General features: G+C 36.9%; 1 protein-coding gene across 2 annotated transcripts; it reads left to right on the top strand.

Annotated features, from left to right (window-relative positions):
* The first annotated feature begins 243 nt into the window (after positions 1–243).
* Positions 244–18,967, top strand: LOC149805899 (organic cation transporter protein-like). Of its 2 annotated transcripts, none has more exons than XM_089937004.1 (9): positions 244–365; positions 2,706–3,108; positions 5,153–5,520; positions 6,387–6,629; positions 8,083–8,217; positions 13,616–13,698; positions 17,042–17,159; positions 18,002–18,074; positions 18,328–18,967. In XM_089937004.1, the coding sequence occupies exons 2-9, from the start codon at positions 2,815–2,817 to the stop codon at positions 18,481–18,483; spliced, it is 1,470 nt and encodes a 489-aa protein (XP_089793130.1). In that variant the 5' UTR covers positions 244–365; positions 2,706–2,814; the 3' UTR covers positions 18,484–18,967. The 2 variants fall into 2 exon arrangements, with proteins under 2 accessions (XP_089793130.1, XP_089793121.1); XM_089936995.1 differs by having other exon boundaries at positions 5,153–5,574.
* Positions 18,968–19,299: the final 332 nt, after the last annotated feature.

Raw genomic sequence — 19,299 nt, 5'->3', positions numbered from 1 at the left:
AATGAATGTTACCGAATTTGCCGAGGTCATTCCAATATACAAATTATGCTGATCCACTTCAAATATAGACACAAAACACAGTTAGGGGAACTGAAAAAAAATCCCTGAATTCTTTTCAAAATACAGGTGCAATTTTGTATGCACTAAGTTGCTTGAACGTTTTTGCAATGAAGGCCTTCGTCTTACAATAAAAGCAAACCTTTATTGATAAATGCTACATTAGCGGAAAGTTCTAACAATTTGGTTTCCAGTGAAACTCAGACAGCCATAAGAATATATACATGAAAGTTCAAGCTATACTGAGCGTGAGCATACATATAAATACGAGACTGAAAAACAGAATCTAACAGAAGGAAACCTGAAACGTAAGTACTTAGTAATCTTTCTTTGGATCTGTTTCTCTCTTCATACTTTTGTCTTACAGCTTGTCCATTCACCTTTTTGCTATTGTTGACTTTTGTCTTTCCGTTTGTCTATTCATCTTGTTGTTTTTGCAACAAGGGCATCTTTGATTTGATCGTATCCGTTCGTCCGCCGCAGGAAGAGTGCGACCACGAGTACGCAAAAATCACTTTACGTACACAAAGGAACTTTAGTAGGCATGTGTCTATCCTCATACAGATTCAGTTATAAGATTTTCACTCACTTTTCATTACTTTTGAGACAGTTTTTCTTGTTTCTTTTTTGTTACATTTTTGCTGTTTGTTTGCTAGCTTGCTCGCTTGATTGTTTGTGAAACTGTTAGCATGATCACGCAGAAACTGACACAGGCAAACAAAGCTTGACAAATATGTCTACGTTTATATATGAATGGCAATACAGTGTCTTTAATTTTTGTACATGACTGTAGTTTGCAATGAGCTATAAACAGGCTGCTGACAAATTTTCAACTCAGTCTTAGTAATTAACCTGTTTACAAGTTTGGGGTAATTTTCCATTGGATGATTATGTCAGGTGGGTTATGTGCGACGTGTATTGTGATATATGTTACGTGGGAGGGATTGTGACAGATCAAGTAGGAAAATATTGCGACGCACAGCCGTAGGAATGCATATGAAGTCGGAGAAGTGGACACGTAATACATTTCTATTTCCTATGTTCTTGTTTTAAAATAAGTTTGCATCTGCATTTAATGTGGTGTTTAGATATCATTTGAGAAGACTCGTTTTTTTTGGATTATTCATTGGAATTGCAAAGTGCTCTGGTGGCCTAGTGGTTAGAGCGTCCGCCTCGGATGCGGGAGGTCGCGGTTCGAACCCTGGCGGAGCGATTCCAAAGACTTAGAAAAATGGTTCTAACAGCTGCCTCGTTTGGGGCACAGCATTAAGAGGTTAGTGTTAGGACTAGTCGGCCTGGTGTCAGGATAATGTGACTAGGTGGGACATCATGCTACATGTCTGCGGCATGATGTCCCACTGCTAGACATCACTATAAACTGCCACACTGCATGCATCGTAACGATATGACAGAAAGCTTGTTAAAGCTATGTTAAAATCCAAATCACACACACGTACACAGACACAGTGCTCCTTGACTTTGCACAAAAATGTTATTCTAGACATACTGTGAATTAATTTATGCCATTGTGATATGTCAAGACTTTATACTTAAGCACATTCAAGGATATTGGTCTATCAGCTCATTCAGGACTTGAAATTCATTCGGAACACTATGTGGGTGGGGTATTTTAAACTTAATTCACAATACTGTAATTTCCTCTTTAATTTTAATTTTATAACGTTGAGAATTAAATTATTATTAAATTGTATCAACTTTTTGGGTTCGCTTCTTTCTGTTACATATTTTAAGATCATATAGTCATTAAAAAAAAGTGGAGCCACAAAGTTTAGAGCAAAGCTTCAGATTCGTAATTCGAGTTGAACATTTAATAAGACTGAGTCAAATTAGGAGTAAACTTGAAAGATGGGTAAATATGTCAGCTGTGGCGAGGTAAAGGTGCTTTAAGTAACGTATAGATATAATGTATCCACTTTGAGTGCTCAATAACAACGCAAATCCTCGGTAAATGGCACCCGGGGCGACGATGAAGGCCTAAAGAGGTTTTGGCGTCTCAAAGCCTATGATGCCCGGAGCAAATGCCCGTCCCCTCCGCGCTAATAAGCTACTGGGTATCCCTCACTAACAACAGTGATCCTCTGCTATCCATGTCGGGAGAAAATGGTTCTCACTATTTCGATATTGATCACTCTACACACACATACACAACTTTTATCGTCATCCAAGCCCAGAAACATGATAAGAGGAAATGCCCTCACTAGTTTTTATAAATTATACATTGTTGTGCTATTCACATGACTTGCGATCTTCATAATGTTTCTAAACGGACTTTGACTTTCGGTCTGCTTTGTAAGCGTAATTATTTGACCACCACAATTTGGTTTTAATTAGACGTATGTACATATGGACAACAGATGACACATGAACACACACACACCATCATACTCCTACATCAGTAACAACTTCAGGCACAATAGACCTAGAAGAGAATTCATCATTAGAGTTTTATTTAAGCCAGAATGTAACCAACGATTACAGAGCTCGCATCTACGATGATTTTAGCAGTCTGTACTAGATACACTATATTAACTAACATGAGGAAAATAAAGAACGTTTTAAGGTATTAAATCTTGGTTTAAATTAGTCATAGGTCATATTTAAGTTGGACTTAAATTTTACGTATTCAGATTGCTGGATGCCGGACTTGAGTTTTAGTCGAGCCTTAAGCTCTGTCTGTGAAATCAGAGCCAAAGATACTCTTTTGAGGCCAGCTAGAGGACTCCTAACAACGGGAAGATGGACAGCTACGGAATAGAAGACCTCATCCGGGAACTCGGGGGATATGGACGATATCAGATTTTGATGACCGCCTTTATTCATGCCTACAAAGCCGTACAGGTGTTCAGCATGTATGCGATGACGTTTGCAGGAGCAGTACCTCTATGGCACTGTTCAGACAATTACAATTCGTCGGTAAACGAGTTCGACGATAAGGAAAACAAAACAATCCGAATGAAAGCGTGTTTTATGAATGGAACAGCCTGCTCTACTTATCAGTTTGACTACAAAGTGAACACGATTGTCAGCGAGGTATGTTATAATCTTGAGAATTTATTTTGCGTCCATATGCTCACAATCAGTTGTGTCTCCAATCAGAAATTGTTTAATTTTTAATAATTGAGAAGCACGTCAGATAACCATCATCGTTAATGTTCAATCGCGAAAATGGCGAAGAATACGATTTATTATATGGTCATTTTTGTCTCCGTTAACATTACATTGTCAGAATCATGCAATACTTTACGATATTGCACACCTTCATATTGCACTCACGTGCACGACACATATTTCCAATAGTGTATTAGGAAATAATTTGTAAACAAATCATGTACACTCTTGTAGTAGACGCTTTACATTTTGGTTGATCAAATTTGTTTCTGAATGACCTAAACAGATTTTTCGTGGATTGCCACAAACCAGCTACTTTGCAATATTCCGCATTAACTCTTTTGATACCGTGTTTCTGATTTAGGCAAGCGATAGACGCCAGACAGGTCATACAATTGCTGGGTCCCAACAAATAACATGCAAGTGATAGGTCATAAACGTGTCGTCTTTAGCTGTTATTAAAAATGGCAAAAATACACTTACAGTTTTACATCCTGAATTTCCTAAACATGTACTTTCTTAGTTCTGCAAATCCGAATTACATGAGCCATATCATGGGTTTCAAAGCTTGATTATTACACATTTCGAAAATGTACTGTAATTTCGTCCTCATTCCAAGTGCGATAATATTCTCCTTACTGTACTCAAAATGAAATGAACATTATATTCGATAGCGTCTTTTTGATAATTACAACTGAAAGAGTTCATATTTTTCCCACATTATGATTCCAAACATTCAATGACAGAACAGAAACACACTTGCAGATAAGTCAAGACGCTGCTCTCTCGCTGCACGGGGGGCCCCGAGTGGCCGAGTGGTCTAAAGCGCTCTCCGTTACGGATCACTGCCATCTCACCTCTGTCTGCGTGAGTTCGAGTCTCGGATTCAGCCAATGTGGGTATGTGAGAAAGCTTGCCAGTAGCTTCTCGTGGGTCGGTGGTTCTTTCCGGATTTTCCCGGGTTCTTCCTCCACCATTAATACTGGCCGCCATGTATAGCCTATCGTGTGCTTAAAAATGGCGTTAAACCCTACAACAACAACAACAACAAATATCGCTGCACAAATCAGATGTTACTTCATGTAGAATTGGGGGCCCCGAGTGGCCGAGTGGTCTAAAGCGTTCTTCGTTACGGATCACTGCCATCTCACCTCTGTCTGCGGCGGTTCGAGTATAAGATTCAGCCAACATGGATATGTGAGAAAGCTTCCAGTAGCTTCTCGTGGGTCGGTGGTTCTTTCCGGAGTTTTCCCAGGTTCTTCCTCCACCATTAATACTGACCGCCATATATAACCTATCGTGTGCTGAAAAAATGGCATTAAACCCGACAACAACAACAACATCATGTAGAATTGACACAGATAAATCCACTCCATAATCACGACATCTAGTAGAATCTAAAAAAACTACCAAAAATCTATTAATTCGATACCAGATGGAAAAGTTGTGCAATGCGCATTCATTCACTCTATGACTCTAAATTTAAATTTTAAGTACACCAAAACGACGATTTCTTTTGAAAGTCAATTCGACCGCGCGACTAAGTTCAATTTTCGCTGGGCGGAGTTATGTGCGCATTAATATTGTTGTTGTGTACTGTCAAATCTGTGTTTGTGTATTTAGTTTAAAATAAAGTATACACTATGTTTCTTGTAGTGTATTCTTGCTTATATACTTAAGCCTTATGTAGAATAAGAAAATGAGCATATAATAAAAAGGTTACTGCATTTGTATGGGAAAATATGAGCTCGTTTTCTCGGATGGATACACTGCACTCCCAAAGTCGTGCAGTATCTCTATCCGAAAAAAACTCGTTCATATTTTCCCATACAAATGCAGTAACCTATAAATATGTTTTGCGACTTAGACATCTCCACTATAATAAAAAATAAATCAAATTCTTGGAAGAGATACAAAATGCATAAAATGACATCATATTTCAAGCATAACACTCTCTTTCTTTAAGTGGAAACTGGTATGTGACTTAAAATGGGCGCCTGCAACAGCCACTACCCTCCAAATGGCAGGCATACTCGTCGGAAACCTTGCCGCTGGCCAAATAACCGACTCCATTGGAAGAAAGCCGACATTCTACCTGGGCATAGCATGGAATGGGGCTTCCAATTTGCTAGCGTTCTTCTCTGTTAGCTGGGAAATGTTTGCTGCAGCACGGTTCCTCGTCGGATTTGCAATGGGGCTCACTATAACAGTCCAGTACAATTTGGTATATGAATTTATGTTGAGTAAGTGGCGGTCTACAGTGCTGGCCATCCCTTCTGGGGCTCTCTTCAATGGAGTTTATGCTGGTATTGCATATGGTGTTAGAGACTGGAGGTACTTACATCTCATCACGGCCGTTCTTGGGTTTCCTTTTTTGCCAACCTGGCAGTAAGTATGGCTTTATTGTTGTCCTGTGCAATTCGTCTCCTGTCTCCACCTATAATTCTGACTGACGCCGCAAAGGGTTTCAAATGTAAGATTATGCAAGCAATATGAGTTGAAACGCACAACGTTTTTGAATCGCCGAAAGTTCTTTCATAATATCCAATGCAATAATACTTATCTCATAAGATCTATCAATAATTATGATGCTTTTATTATGTTTTCAATAGTTTCAAAACTAACAGGAACATCGGACTAGTTAGGAAATATCAATGTCATAGTTGGATGTTAGATTTTGGACATCTTTAAAAACTTTGGCTGGAAGTTTCTAAGCGAAGAAGACGAACATTGTTATAGGATGCTTAAAAGGAAAACATAACGTAGGATGATATTTCTCATCAAGTCAAAATCATATTAATTTCAAAAAGTTAAATAAATAAAATGCGTATAGAATATTAGTGTATACACAAATCTCTAAACTGAAGTGAACTTATATTGAATTTGCAATATCCGCATATATGACACGAGATAAACGTCACATTTAATTTTATTGACTGTTCCAATAGTATATCAGAATAAATAAAAACATTCTTTAAAGATCGGAAGGAAGAAACTGGGAATATTGAATGCATGAACTTGATATGCAGCTCATTTATTTACCCTCTGCCATGTTAAACTCAAAATTTCATTTTATTGTGGCAAGTAATTAAACTGAACAAAAAGGATGGCAACAGTTACAGCTACTGCAAATAACCCGAGAAAGGGTGATTTTCTTTTATATGAGTTATGAAAAATGTATTTCCTTTTTCATGTTCTAGATTAATCCCGGAGAGTGTTAGATGGTATTCCGCGCGTGGCAGGGTCGAAGACGCCATTTCGGTTGTTCGCTTTATCGCAAAAGTGAACAGACAACCAATTCCAGACTTGTCAGTCATTTCTCGCCTCTTTAAGGAAGAAGGGGGTGAGGACATCGGAACACGATCAAGAAAGAAGTATACCATCTTGGATCTGTTGCGACACAGAGATATATTCATCATCACACTCAAACTTTCCGTCTTATGGTAATTATTTACTTTAATTATTCCAATTCACAGTGCAAAATGCAGACCGTAGTTTATATTAACAAAAACAACTCGAATCGTGTTGGTAAATATACGTAATATATTTATCTTTCATAGTGTCTGCGTTCGTAAGATAGATGGTTTGGAGCATGAGTTTGCTGTGTGCTGATGTTGAATGTTATTTTATTTTGCATTTTTACCCTCTGTGTTGCGAATTAAATCCCCAAATGATCCAAGGATTACAGACACAAGTCCTAGTAATTTAAAGTCCTGAATACAATTCGGTAAAAGTCCGGAATAAATCCAAAAACTTGTGGCAAAATGGTGTCGACATTTAAATACTTTTTTCATCTCTATCTAAAGGATAGTGGTCTGTTTTTTTAAAAAAAAAACAACAAAAAACAATGAAATCTAACTTGCCCAAAAAATACTTTAATTTGTTGAAGCCACCTGTTCTAGGGCATTGTCGCCTCTTGTCTTTATTAAATGTGTGATTTGGATCTTTTTAACGTAGCTATAACAATTTTTGAGTCATATCGCTACGATTTCTGCAGTTAGGCAGTTTATAGTGATGTCTAGCACTGGGGCATCATGCCGCAGACATGTAGCATGATGTCCCACCCAGTCACATTATCCTGACACCAGGTCGACCAGTCCTAATACTAACCTCTTAGTAGCAGCTGATAGTAGCGTTTATATGAGTCTTTGTTATGACTCGGCCGGGGCTCGAACCCGCGACTTTCTGCATCCGAGACGGACGCTCTAACCACTAGGTCACCGGAGCGGTGTTTTATTAAAATATATGCTAGCCATCCCAAGTCCCATGTCAGGAAATTGCACTGAGTAAATGGACCTTGTCTGGTAAAGAACGACCAAAAAAGGTTCTTGGACATAATTAAACCTGTACAATTATTTTATTACAATGTGCTATTACAGAGTACAAATCGATCCGACTTTTAAAGAACATCATAAAATGTGTCCTTATGTAAGTCACTGATCACTTAAATTTGTTATTCTTCTTTTCATTGTTTCAAATATCGGCTAATTATCCATTTTTTTAAATTATTTGTGAAAATTCCACTTCCATAAAATGATGACGTATAGGCGTACATTTGTTTTATGTATACTTGTACAGCTTTGAATGGTGGCAAAACAACGACAACTGCAATAATAATAATAATAATAGTAATAATAATAATAATAACAATAATAATAATAATGATATAATTGAAAGTGACAAGGTGAACATTTTCAGAAATGTTTTCTTAATTCTACTTTCAACCGATGTACTGGAGTAGAGGGGTCAGTCCGTTTCAGCTGTCGCAGGGGTAGGTATGAGTCACTTTAATTCATCTTGCTTCTTCACGAGGGATCAACAAAAAAGGCCGCGATAGTTCTATGGGTCCTCGCTTTTGTCTGCTTTTAAAAAGTGGTATCATCTTGTTTATTTCAGGCTAAGCTTTGGTTACTCTTTCTTTGCCATAACATTTGGAGTGAGTGCTTTATCCGGTGACTTGTACCTGAATATGTTTCTAATGGGCATCGTAGAAGTTCCTGCTCAGCTGATTGCTTTGTTCCTCAGCAACAGGTAAACTATACGTTTGTTTTGTCTGTGTACATTGCTCCAACCCCAGCCTAGTTTTATTGTTTTTTTTTCTTCCCATGGGCCTTATAAAAAAAAATGTTTCCATCTACTTCCTCTTCACGTTCAGGTCAGTCTAACCTAACTCTAGTATGGATCCATATCTACTTTGTCTGCTTTGTCTTTATGTCCGACAGTCTAACCTTGGGCCATGACATATATCTCCCTTGATCTGTGCGTCCTGTTCCGAAAGCCCAACCTAATTTTATTTTCTCCTAGGGCCGTTGTATAAATCTCCTTCATCAGCGCGCTTTGATTGGACAGAGCTTTCTTGTTATAGTTCACCCTAGTTCCATGATATAAGTTTGCTTCGCTTCAACATCCTGACCGCTCCGGTGGCCTAGTGGTTAGAGCGTCCTCCTCGGATGCGGAAAGTTGCGGGTTCAAATCCCGGCTGAGCCATACCAAAGACATATAAAAATGGTACTAATAGCTGCCTCGATTGGCGCTCAGCATTACGATGTTAGTGCCAGGCCTGGTCGGCCTGGTGTCTGGATTTTATGACAGGGTGGGACATCGTGCTGTATGTCTACTTCATGCTGCCCCAGTGCTAGACATCACTATAAACTGTCACACTGCAGACATCGTAGTGATATGACTGCTTTTTTATATAAAGTTACGTTCAAAATCCAATTCACACACACACACACACACACACACACTCACTTAACATACAACTGCGGAAGCCTATTCTAGGATCATAGCATAAATCCACTTCGTCTGCGCTTGGAAGGCGCGGTTGTCCTGTTTGTAGACATCGGTTGCAACTGTATAACCCATAGTTTCCATTTTCTCGACATGATAATGTCAATAATGTGTTGAAACTCCCATTGAAAACTAACGAATCAACCAGTCATCGTCTGCGCATCTTGTTCCTTCGGCTTTACCGAACGTTTGTTTACCCTAGGACTTTGGTATAACCTACCTCGTCTTCGAACAGAGAAAACTCTCAATAGATGGGTCTGTGGCTTGGGATGGGGTAGCGTCAATAGACTGACAATATGACAAGGGAACACAATTCCTCTCACCATCGTCCTCCCCACTCTGCCAGCTCTTACTATGCTCATCTCCTAATTCAAATTTAAGCCCGCTATGATCAAGCATGGATCATTTCTCAAAACATTTAAACGGCTCGTTATCTAGAAGATAAAGAAAAACAAACTAAAATATTCGACACTTTTCCGTGGATTTCACTATTGACGAAAATGAAAGTGCAGCATTGAGTCGAGTACACATTCTGGAACTGCGGACAACATAGAAAAGCAAATCACCATTCTTTACAGGATTACGTTAACCTTTAGTAGTTTTCTTTTTTAGTGAGTTTTTTTGGGGAACCTTTTCTTACAATATTATGCTAAAAAAATTCCTTATCACATCATCGGAAGGCTTTACATTCAATGAGGTACAGTTTAATACTTTTGATTTGACAAAATGTTAACATATCACTATATGTGATACTGATTGGTTGAAATAAGCCAATGAAATTCTTGTGAAGTATCTACTTACTGGTTTCTGCGATCGTGGGGATATTTTCTAACCCCGCTTTCTGGAATTTGTTGTTTTTACTATTACTTTCAACATTTATTCGTTCATTTTTCGAAGCGATTGTCCAAGGGTATTGGAAAAGAAAATGATCACGTCTATCTAAATATGGTGAATTAAACCCATAGTGGCTCGTTACGCCATGTATAACATACCATGCACTGAAAATTGGCGTAAAAATCTAAAACAAAAACAATAACAACAAATAAAATTAAGGGTATTCGTCAAATTATAGCGTGCGTTGGAAGCGTTGTTTAAATGTTAACCTATGCAAGTGAATAAACTTACCGCTGTTCACAGAAGAATGTGGACATAAACCGGCCTCCAAACTGACATAAATGTATCCAACCACAGCATTTTTACGCGGTAAGTTAGATCAACGACCTAATGCTTGTTATTATGTGATACAGTTCCGACTCTAAATAAAATGTGTCAAGGTCTGTTGTAGTCTGCTGTTCCAAATCAAATCAATGTAAATATCGGGTCATAAATACATTACAATAATCTGGAATCTCTTCATCCAATAATCAACCCTTCCTGCAAATATCCAACAACTGGAATGCTTAAGTGATAGTGAGGCACTTTATTTGTATATTTGTAAATACTGATCGTCTAATCGAGTCCAAGTCATACTATATGGCATCACACGGAATTTCCATTCGACATTCTGTGTTGAAAAATCATGTCTGTGTCAAATGTTCTATTTATTATAAAGGACGGTTGCTCTTTGATTGTTTTTTTTTTTAAAATCTATATTTTGAATGTAACAGTTAAAAAGCTGCGTCTGTGATTATTTTTACGTTCAACAAATGAAAGGTGCATCATATGAGTCAAAATGAACGAACTCATTTGCTCTTCTTTCCCTCTAAATTTTTTCCATTAAAATAAAAACGTTTCAGATAAACAGAATCTCAAACGCGTCTTAATTCAATATTAAATTTACGCAACTCGTTGAATAAAGTCCAGGCTCGCAAAATCTGGAATTGATTAAACTCGTTGAATAAAGTCAATATTAAATCATTACCCATTTGAGTTCCTCCATATCTTACATTTTAGGTTTTATCTATTTGTTCTTTTTATATTGTTTGATTTTTCTTCAATAGTTCCGAAAATTCTTATTCATTTGTAAGGAACTCCTGTTGTTTGCGCGTCCTCGTCTGACAGCCGAACCTGAAGTTATTTTATCCAAGTATACATCGACTTCGTCTGCGCATATTTGCTTGAATGCCGGTGAAAAACTAATGCTAACATTTAATTAAGAAATGGCTGCATGCACAGAATCAATAATAGCACGACCTGAAATGTGGCAGAATTTTAATGCTTACGTCGAGTCTTTTCATCACCACAGAGGTGAATATATTAAAGCAAGAAACATGAGTCATTTCTGCTTTCAGAGAAGTTCCCAAGGTTCGACTAACTGAAGTTGGTTAGTATTTATATCAACATTTTTGTATGCATTGCCAACGCCAGTTTTCAGCACAGCGTAGGCTATATATGGTTACCAGTATATTTGGTGGAGTATGAATACGGGAAGACTCACTGACCAATGAGAAGTTGCTGGCAAGCTTTCTCACATACCTACAGTGGTCGAGCTGAGACTCAAACTAAGGCGTACAGAGGTGAGATGTGTGAGTGATCTGTAAGATGAGAGCCTTGGACCACTTGGCCACCCGTGTCACTTTGAAGAGATGTAGCATTCTTTGTATTAAAGTCATTTAAAAGTAGTTTGATGAGACATATGCATTTTGTAAATACGTTATGGGAATTGGCTATTGAAAATCGTTTGCATGATATAATCGTTAATAAAGTTGGGAAATGTTATGAATGGTACGCTTTTAGAGTATAACAGTAAGGCCTAAAATGGTATGCTTTCAGAGTATAACAGTATGGTCTAAAATGGTACGCTTTTAGAGAATAACAGTATGGTCTAAAATGGTACGCTTTTATAGTATAACAGTAAGGCCTAAAATGGTAGGCTTTTATAGTATAACAGTAAGGCCTAAAATGGTACGCTTTCAGAGTATAACAGTATGTCCTAAAATGGTACTCTTTTACAGTATCACGTCATCACCTTCGGGCTTTCTAAAGGGTCACTTTGGAAAGCACTCATTCACGCTTTAGGGGTTAGAATTTACTTTATTTTGTCTCTCTATGTAGATTCCTTCACAATTGTTATGACGGACAGTGTTCATCATAAAAGGTTATTGTCACTTACATTTCGGAGTTTTCTTAATATATTTGTCCGTGTATATCAAATTTTTATTTTCTGGCACTATGGATCTTAACAGTTAAAATAACTGGGGCACCTAATCATTGATCGGAATCGAATGACTTGGATTCGGGCTCATTGCTTTGAATTAAAGTCAACACAGAATGTGACCTATACAGGCACATTATAAATCATGTCCTTTATGGCATTTTAAAATAAATGGTACTCATAGGATTTATGGATCGACCGATAATACTCTAGGACCGCAAAGTTTTACCATTAGTTAAATTAACAAATTAACCCCTGGAGCTTTTTGTCATTTTCGCCTGAAAATCGAGTGGGAAACACATTTTGAAAGCTATTTCTGAATAGACTGGAAAACACCAAATCCCCGGTGATCTTTCAATAACATACTGCCTAGTTGTATTAGAAACATTGTTTTTCATTGGCTATTTTATTCGCGCATGAGCAGAAGGGTAAAAGTTGGATTTTTTTTTCTTTTTTTCTGCTAAACGGAGCCATTATTTTTGTATGGAGACCACTTTACGACCACGGGCGAATTTTGGGTTAAAAAAAATCTGGTCCAAAAAATGAGGTTTTTTATCTGTATTTTGTAGTGCAACTAGATATTCCAGACTATTTGGTATCATTGTAGAGCTACATCTATCTACCTTTCTATAACACCACCCACTTTAGTGTATCTTGCATGACCATGACGCTACAGAGCTCGGCAGTAGGCTACTACCTCTTGCCCCGTTAAGTCGTCGCTAGGGGTTGATGTGTTAACATACACACTCCACTTCGTTCTAAAACAGTTCCTTCTGTAGCAAGATCACACCAAAAATTACACCAATTTAGTACCTATCCACGATTCGAAATCCTCTAAATTACTACATCTCAGTGACCTCCTTTAAGAAAATAACACCTGTATATCTAGGTTGAAAATCGACACGCGTAGGAAGTCTGTTATTGTAATGGTGCAAAAGAATACAACCCACCCATCCCCAGTCGAATGACTCAAGGGAATCAGTTAATATTGTCCAAATTCTGACGAGGAATATGAAGTCTAAATTAAGTTCGACCAATCGAGTGTAGTCTTACATTTCAAGAAAAGGTCGAATGACGAGTTGCTGAAGTTAGGGGCCCAGGAAATTTATTGTATGAATTCTTATTCTAACACAGATTTCCATCCCCAAATCCAGGATCGCATTTTTTAATTAGAATACGTTTATTTAATTGTGATTTAGGAGACAAAGAGAGGAACAAAAGTAATATAATGTATTTTTTTCCAACCTTGCCCCAATGAAATGTAATGTTATTTTTGGGGCAGCTTTTGTGTCAGTCCAGTCTTAATTTTTTGGGGGGAAATACGTGCCAGATCACATATTTTGAGACTATAAATCAAACTTATAAGTACAATTGTTTCCACATTCTGCTTTAAAAAACAAACCAAAAAAATAATGGTTTAAATATGATATTTTTTTTTCTTTCTGGGGTCTTTTTATTTTGTTTTAATGTTTGAGTTTGTGGTCCACAAATTTGGATAATTCTAGTTTCAATCATTTAAACTCGTTATCTTTTTAAAAATTTCAGATATGGTCGTAGAAAAGCAGCCATGTTTTCCGTGGCTTTAAGCGGTTCGACAGCTCTAGGAGTCTCCATCGTTCGAGTAATAGGTAATCTGACAAAATCATCAAATGCCAAACAGGGCACTCGTCCATTCCACCCTAATTCACCTCTGTATACGGCTCACTAATGGCCTTACATAAATGTAAACCAAATCGTGCCCGCTTTATCCACAAGATACCACGAAGAATGAGGTGGTTGGATCAGACTTAATCTCAAGAGGACCAAGTGGATCTGATTTCGCTTCCGTGGATAACACTTCAGCAGTAGCCACGTGCAATATCAGTTGATAAATTTAGCAACGACAATTTTAATTGAAGGCAGAGTGCAAACATCCGTATTATTTCAAAGGGTTTTGCTTTAGTCTTATCAATTTTCTGTTTTTGAGACTATATCGGCATCATTTGTTGAGACATTAAAGAACTTTATGTAACAATGCTAAAAGTAAAGTTTTATTAAATTCTTTAGAATACATTTCAAATAGGAGTGGTTAAAAGTTTTTTTTCTTCTTCTGTTTTGATAGCGCGGCCATGTTTGTAGATTAGTATCATTTAGTTTATTTGTGAATGGTTTTGTATGGGTTGTATGGTTTTGTATGGTTTTGAGAAGAATCACTAAAAGGTTTTCTCTTTTCAAAAATGGTAGTGATATCTTATGGCCGACCGGCGTCACTTGAATAAATAAAAACAGTCTCTCAAAGGGACTGACGCTCTACTGTGCGAAAGAATTTATAGGAATTCAAAAGAGAGGACAGTCTCATTTGACTGTTCAGTGTTGAAATCATCTCAGATATTCTTCAGCGATAAGATTTTCAAATTAGCTATTGTGGTGCACATATTGGATGTCAGGTTTGCACCATTTTCATTTAGGACAAATCAGACATCATTAGAAATCATTTGGTGAAAACCCACATCATAATGATCATCCGTTCAGGGGGAGCAATGGCAAGGAATTTAGTAGCCACATTGAATGTATGACTATTTTCATTTTTAACAAACATGGTATCATAATATCATGGTATCATAAGCCATCCAGCTAGGAGGAGCAGAGATGTCAATATTTTCAAGATAGCCACCATGGTGGTCATATTGAGGGTTAGTCAACTTCATTAAGATCCAACTCGACACTACAAGAACTCTTCTGATGAAAATCCCATTTCAAAATTACTTTCTATTTAAGAGGAGTAGCGAAAACAATATTTTCAAGATGGCCACACATTGGACGTCTGACCATCGCCATTTTAATTCGGGATCAAAGAGTAGAGAAAACAAGAATGTAAAGGTGGTCAATCGTTGTGAACTGTATTTCGAATTTAACGAGAGTCAAACTAAGAGGACGTAAAAACGCCAAGGAATGAAAAACCGAGAATGTACACAAACCCAACATTTGCAGATGCGTGTACTGTATCCACAAATGTTATAAGAACACACGTCTCAGTGTTTTTTGTGACCTGAACATACATTCTACCTTGCCAATGTAACCCATGTGGATGCACCTGGGCCAGATCAGCAATGGCGTTTTACGGGCATCAGGTGGAGCAAGAAAGCTGATTACCTTAATGAAAAAAGTCTGAGAAAATAAACCTTTCCAAGTTGACTTCTAAACATAACACATACACGCAAGCGTGAGAAAATAGTCATGCTAGCACGTTTCTCCAGACACACGGGCTATACACATCACTGGCTACACAAATCCAAACTCTCTTAACAGCTACTGCAGAGCCGGCAGCAACCATAAATGTGTTATGTAAAACCTGCTTTCCTCAAACCTTGTAAAACACCCTCAATTCGCCCCAGTTGAATCAAACATGATAATGCAATTGCAAATGAAAACTCATGCACTTACCAATCATAGCAGTTTATTCACCAGTCCACACGTTATTCCACACGATTTCCATGTAGCGGATCACTTCACTAGTAATAGAGACACTTGCCATGTTTCCACAACAGAAAATATAAATTTCCAAGAAAACCAAGAATTAGAAATCACCTCACGTTATTCCGCTAGGTATTGTATTTGAGAGATCTTTAATATAGTGTGGTTCTGTCAATTACATCACCGGTATGTCACATACAGTTTCACCTTTTCCAAAGAAAGGGTGAGTTATATCTGACAGCAACACATGCCTCTAATTATCCATGAATCGTCCAACACTTTTAAATTGTACTACTTCTTTACAAATTTCGTTAGAGCTGTGTACCCAGTACCGTATAGTAGCATTGGCTACCATGTAATTTTTCCCAATTGGAAAAGATGAAAGTTAAAATTGATCCTTATAACAGATAGTAATTACTTATAGTTATTTTCATATGACATCCATGGATTAAAGGTGACAATGCAGTAATAAGATCAAATGTTTGTATGTTTATATTTTCTCACGCGTAGAACTTGTTGTGTAGTTAGGTGTCGACAACTAACCCCACTGTTCTTATTAACATATTCATATTAATGCGCGGTGCTTGCACACAACAGCACGAGGCTCAAGACGAACATAGTGCAATATTTACATACACGTAACAATTATAACTGCTTTTTCTTCTTTTTTAAGAGTGTCATATATAGCTAAATTCTACTTAGATAATTATTCAGATTTTCATAAAACAATGTAAGACCTGGTGAGGTATATAAAAAGTGAGCGGCATCATTAATAATTGATGAATACAGTATTGTGTGGAGCCTGCTAACTATATTGCAACAGCGCAGGGTTATTTTAATTTGAATGAAACAAATTGGGTGAGACCCGTTTTCTCGCCGTTGTCAAGGTCATTGTTCAGTGCTAAATACCTATATATTTTCCTGCATTTACTAACACAGTCATGATATTGTAAAATATAATAATAATGTGAACTGCATTCATGGATATTTTTGGCATGAAAATTGTAAGAATTCTCATGAAAATAAAAATGTAATGAATCAGTTTCTATGGCTCTGTGTAAAACGTAAAATTAAATGTAAATTTAAGGAAAAGCCTGAATAGAAATAATTGTTCATCGCTAGTGATTGACGAGAAATTCATAACTTTAAAAGCATTTGATAATAAAAAAAGACTGTTTTAGTTTTCGTGTAGATGAGTTTACGCTTAAGTAAGCAACTCCCTTCTTAAACAGATCAAGAAACTGATCCAGAATAGAGCGACCTCCCCTATTATGAAAAGTACTTTAGCAAGAGATTCATTTTACAATTGAAACAAGAAATATTTTAAATGCTTAGGGTTATTTCCAATCTACCATAGAAATACCTTAAATATATCCCGACTGTGCATCAATTTAAAAATGCTTGCGAGATCGGTGGGAATCACTACTATTTTAATCATTCAGTTCATTGTCTTGTTTTCTTTTTTAATTTTTTGGGGGCAGATTTTCCTAATTTTGCCTTTACCTTTAACTTTTTCAGACACTCCGTTGAAAGCAGTGCTGACAAATGTATGTGCATTAATTAGCAAGCTCGGAACAACGGCCATGTGGGTGTCATTGGCCACTCTTTCCATGGAGCTTTATCCCACTGTCATTAGGTGAGTTGTTTAGCAAGTGGAAGGTTTAGAGCAGGGGTCTCAAAAACGCGGCCCGCAAAATGATTGGCATCACAAGGTGTCATGAGAAATAACAAAGGTGGTGTGGCGCTTGGGCCATGAAAAATGCCCTCATGCGGCCCTCAGGGTGATTTGAGTTCGAGACCCATGGTGTATAGCGTCTTCCGATGTAAGCAAAGTATTAGAAAAAAATCCACGTATCAAGGAAGTACAAGAACATACAAAATTCGAAATGCTTCGGGCCCAAGATTTGGTTATTAAGAGGCTCTTTAGGTCAAACACACAAGTAGTTTAAAACGGAACCGAGTGAATCGTTATAACTACTAATATTATAGTTATCCAAGCTATAATGTATGTTTAATACGTTTTCTGGAGCGTAAAATGGCTGATGTTTGATGACTATCCAAGAACTGGGAACGAATCATCACTGGTTAGATTGCCAATGGACAGATTATTATGTATTATTTACCCACGAATTTTGGGAAAAAAATTTAAGACAGAGGGTTACCAGAAACAATTACACTAGAGCGACCTTGATTCTTCATTAAGCTGTTTTCAACAGCTTAGTCAATTTTTTAAATATATATTGTTCCGACTTTTGGTCTTAAACTAGGCAACATAAAAGAGCTACAACCAACAAGTTTTGAAAATTCAACAAAGGTCAATCGCGCAATACAAAATACAATATATATATATATATATATATATATATATATATATATATATATATATATATATATATATATATATATATAGTTTAATCATGGACAAAAACAACACACGATACAAATTAAATATATATAATATGTCTTCTTTTTCTTTAGAGATATTGGATACGGTTTGCAGAATGCCATTTCACGGATCGGCGCAATGATTGCTCCCCAGGCTTTGCTTCTGGTATGGACCTCATTTTGACTTGATGATGTTGAATTTAAAGCAGCTTAACAAATTAACGTAATGCGTTTGTCCCAATATTGATAAAACCATTTTGAATGTAAATGTTTTTCAACTGAACGTTTTCTGTCGGAAAAAGTAGTTTCCCTTTGTATGTATGTATGAATATGTGTGTGTGTGTGTGTGTGTGTGTGTGTGCATGCACGTACATACGTACTTATTTATTTATTTATCTATTTATTTATTTACTTTACAGTCTATCTACATCCCGGGGTTTCTGTACTTTCTGGTGTGTATCTTGATGTTATTCAGTCTGTTGTTGATCATGACTCTCCCCGAGACAAAAAACATGGCTCTCAGAGATAACATGGAAGACGAGTTTAGGACCGAGATGAAAGACTTTAAAAGATAATGTAGTTTGAGGATCCGAATGGTGACATAGTCACTCTTTCCACTTGGAATTATCTAAACATGTATTTGTTTTTAAATTACTCATTTCTAACTAAGCATGCGTGGATCAGATGATTGTATTCTTAATATAGAAATATAGAGATTTGTAATTGTTTTCAACGCATTACTTGTGTGGATTGATAAAGTGAACACTGTTGTGGTTGGGACACTGTAGAAACACCAAAGAGAGGTCGAATCCAACAGTCTTCAGGTGTAACATCTTTAAACAGACGATTGCAATGATTTTGAGTTTACTTGTCATGATATATGTTCTTTAATTTGTTTATTTCTGCAATCACACATGAATTGTGTGGCCTTGAAAAAAAGTTTTCGGTCTAGTTCGGTGAATTTCGATTTTCACTTAATGTGACCTATTTCTCCACAGTTTTGAAACCTGATTAGGACTTTCATGAGTGTTAAATTAATAATTAAACAATTCAATTTAATCAAGAGTTTTTTTTCCTAACATATTCATTTTGTCGAAGAGTGTAACAGGTATACGATACTGTAGTGTGACAAATAATATATAATAGAAACAGGTAATGTAAATTCAGTCACTGACAATTTGCACAATTCACGTTGAAAATTAATTTCACACGTTTGTACTTTAAAGCATGTTTTTTGTTCTCTGGAGATCGTTTATAGTAATTTTTCAAGGCACATACTTGTTGATTGCAAAACATGTATACCAGTGGGTCTACAATATTGACATATATTAAGATCTGTTGATGGTGAGAGAGAGAGAGAGAGAGAGAGAGAAGAAGAAGAAACATGAAAT

The sequence above is a fragment of the Sinohyriopsis cumingii genome, chromosome 2, assembly GCF_028554795.1.
Source record: "Sinohyriopsis cumingii isolate HCF-2022 chromosome 2, ASM2855479v2, whole genome shotgun sequence".
In the NCBI taxonomy this organism is placed as follows: Eukaryota; Metazoa; Mollusca; class Bivalvia; order Unionida; family Unionidae; genus Sinohyriopsis; species Sinohyriopsis cumingii.
Note: the sequence above shows the minus strand (reverse complement) of the source record. Positions and strands in the feature narration are given on the sequence as shown.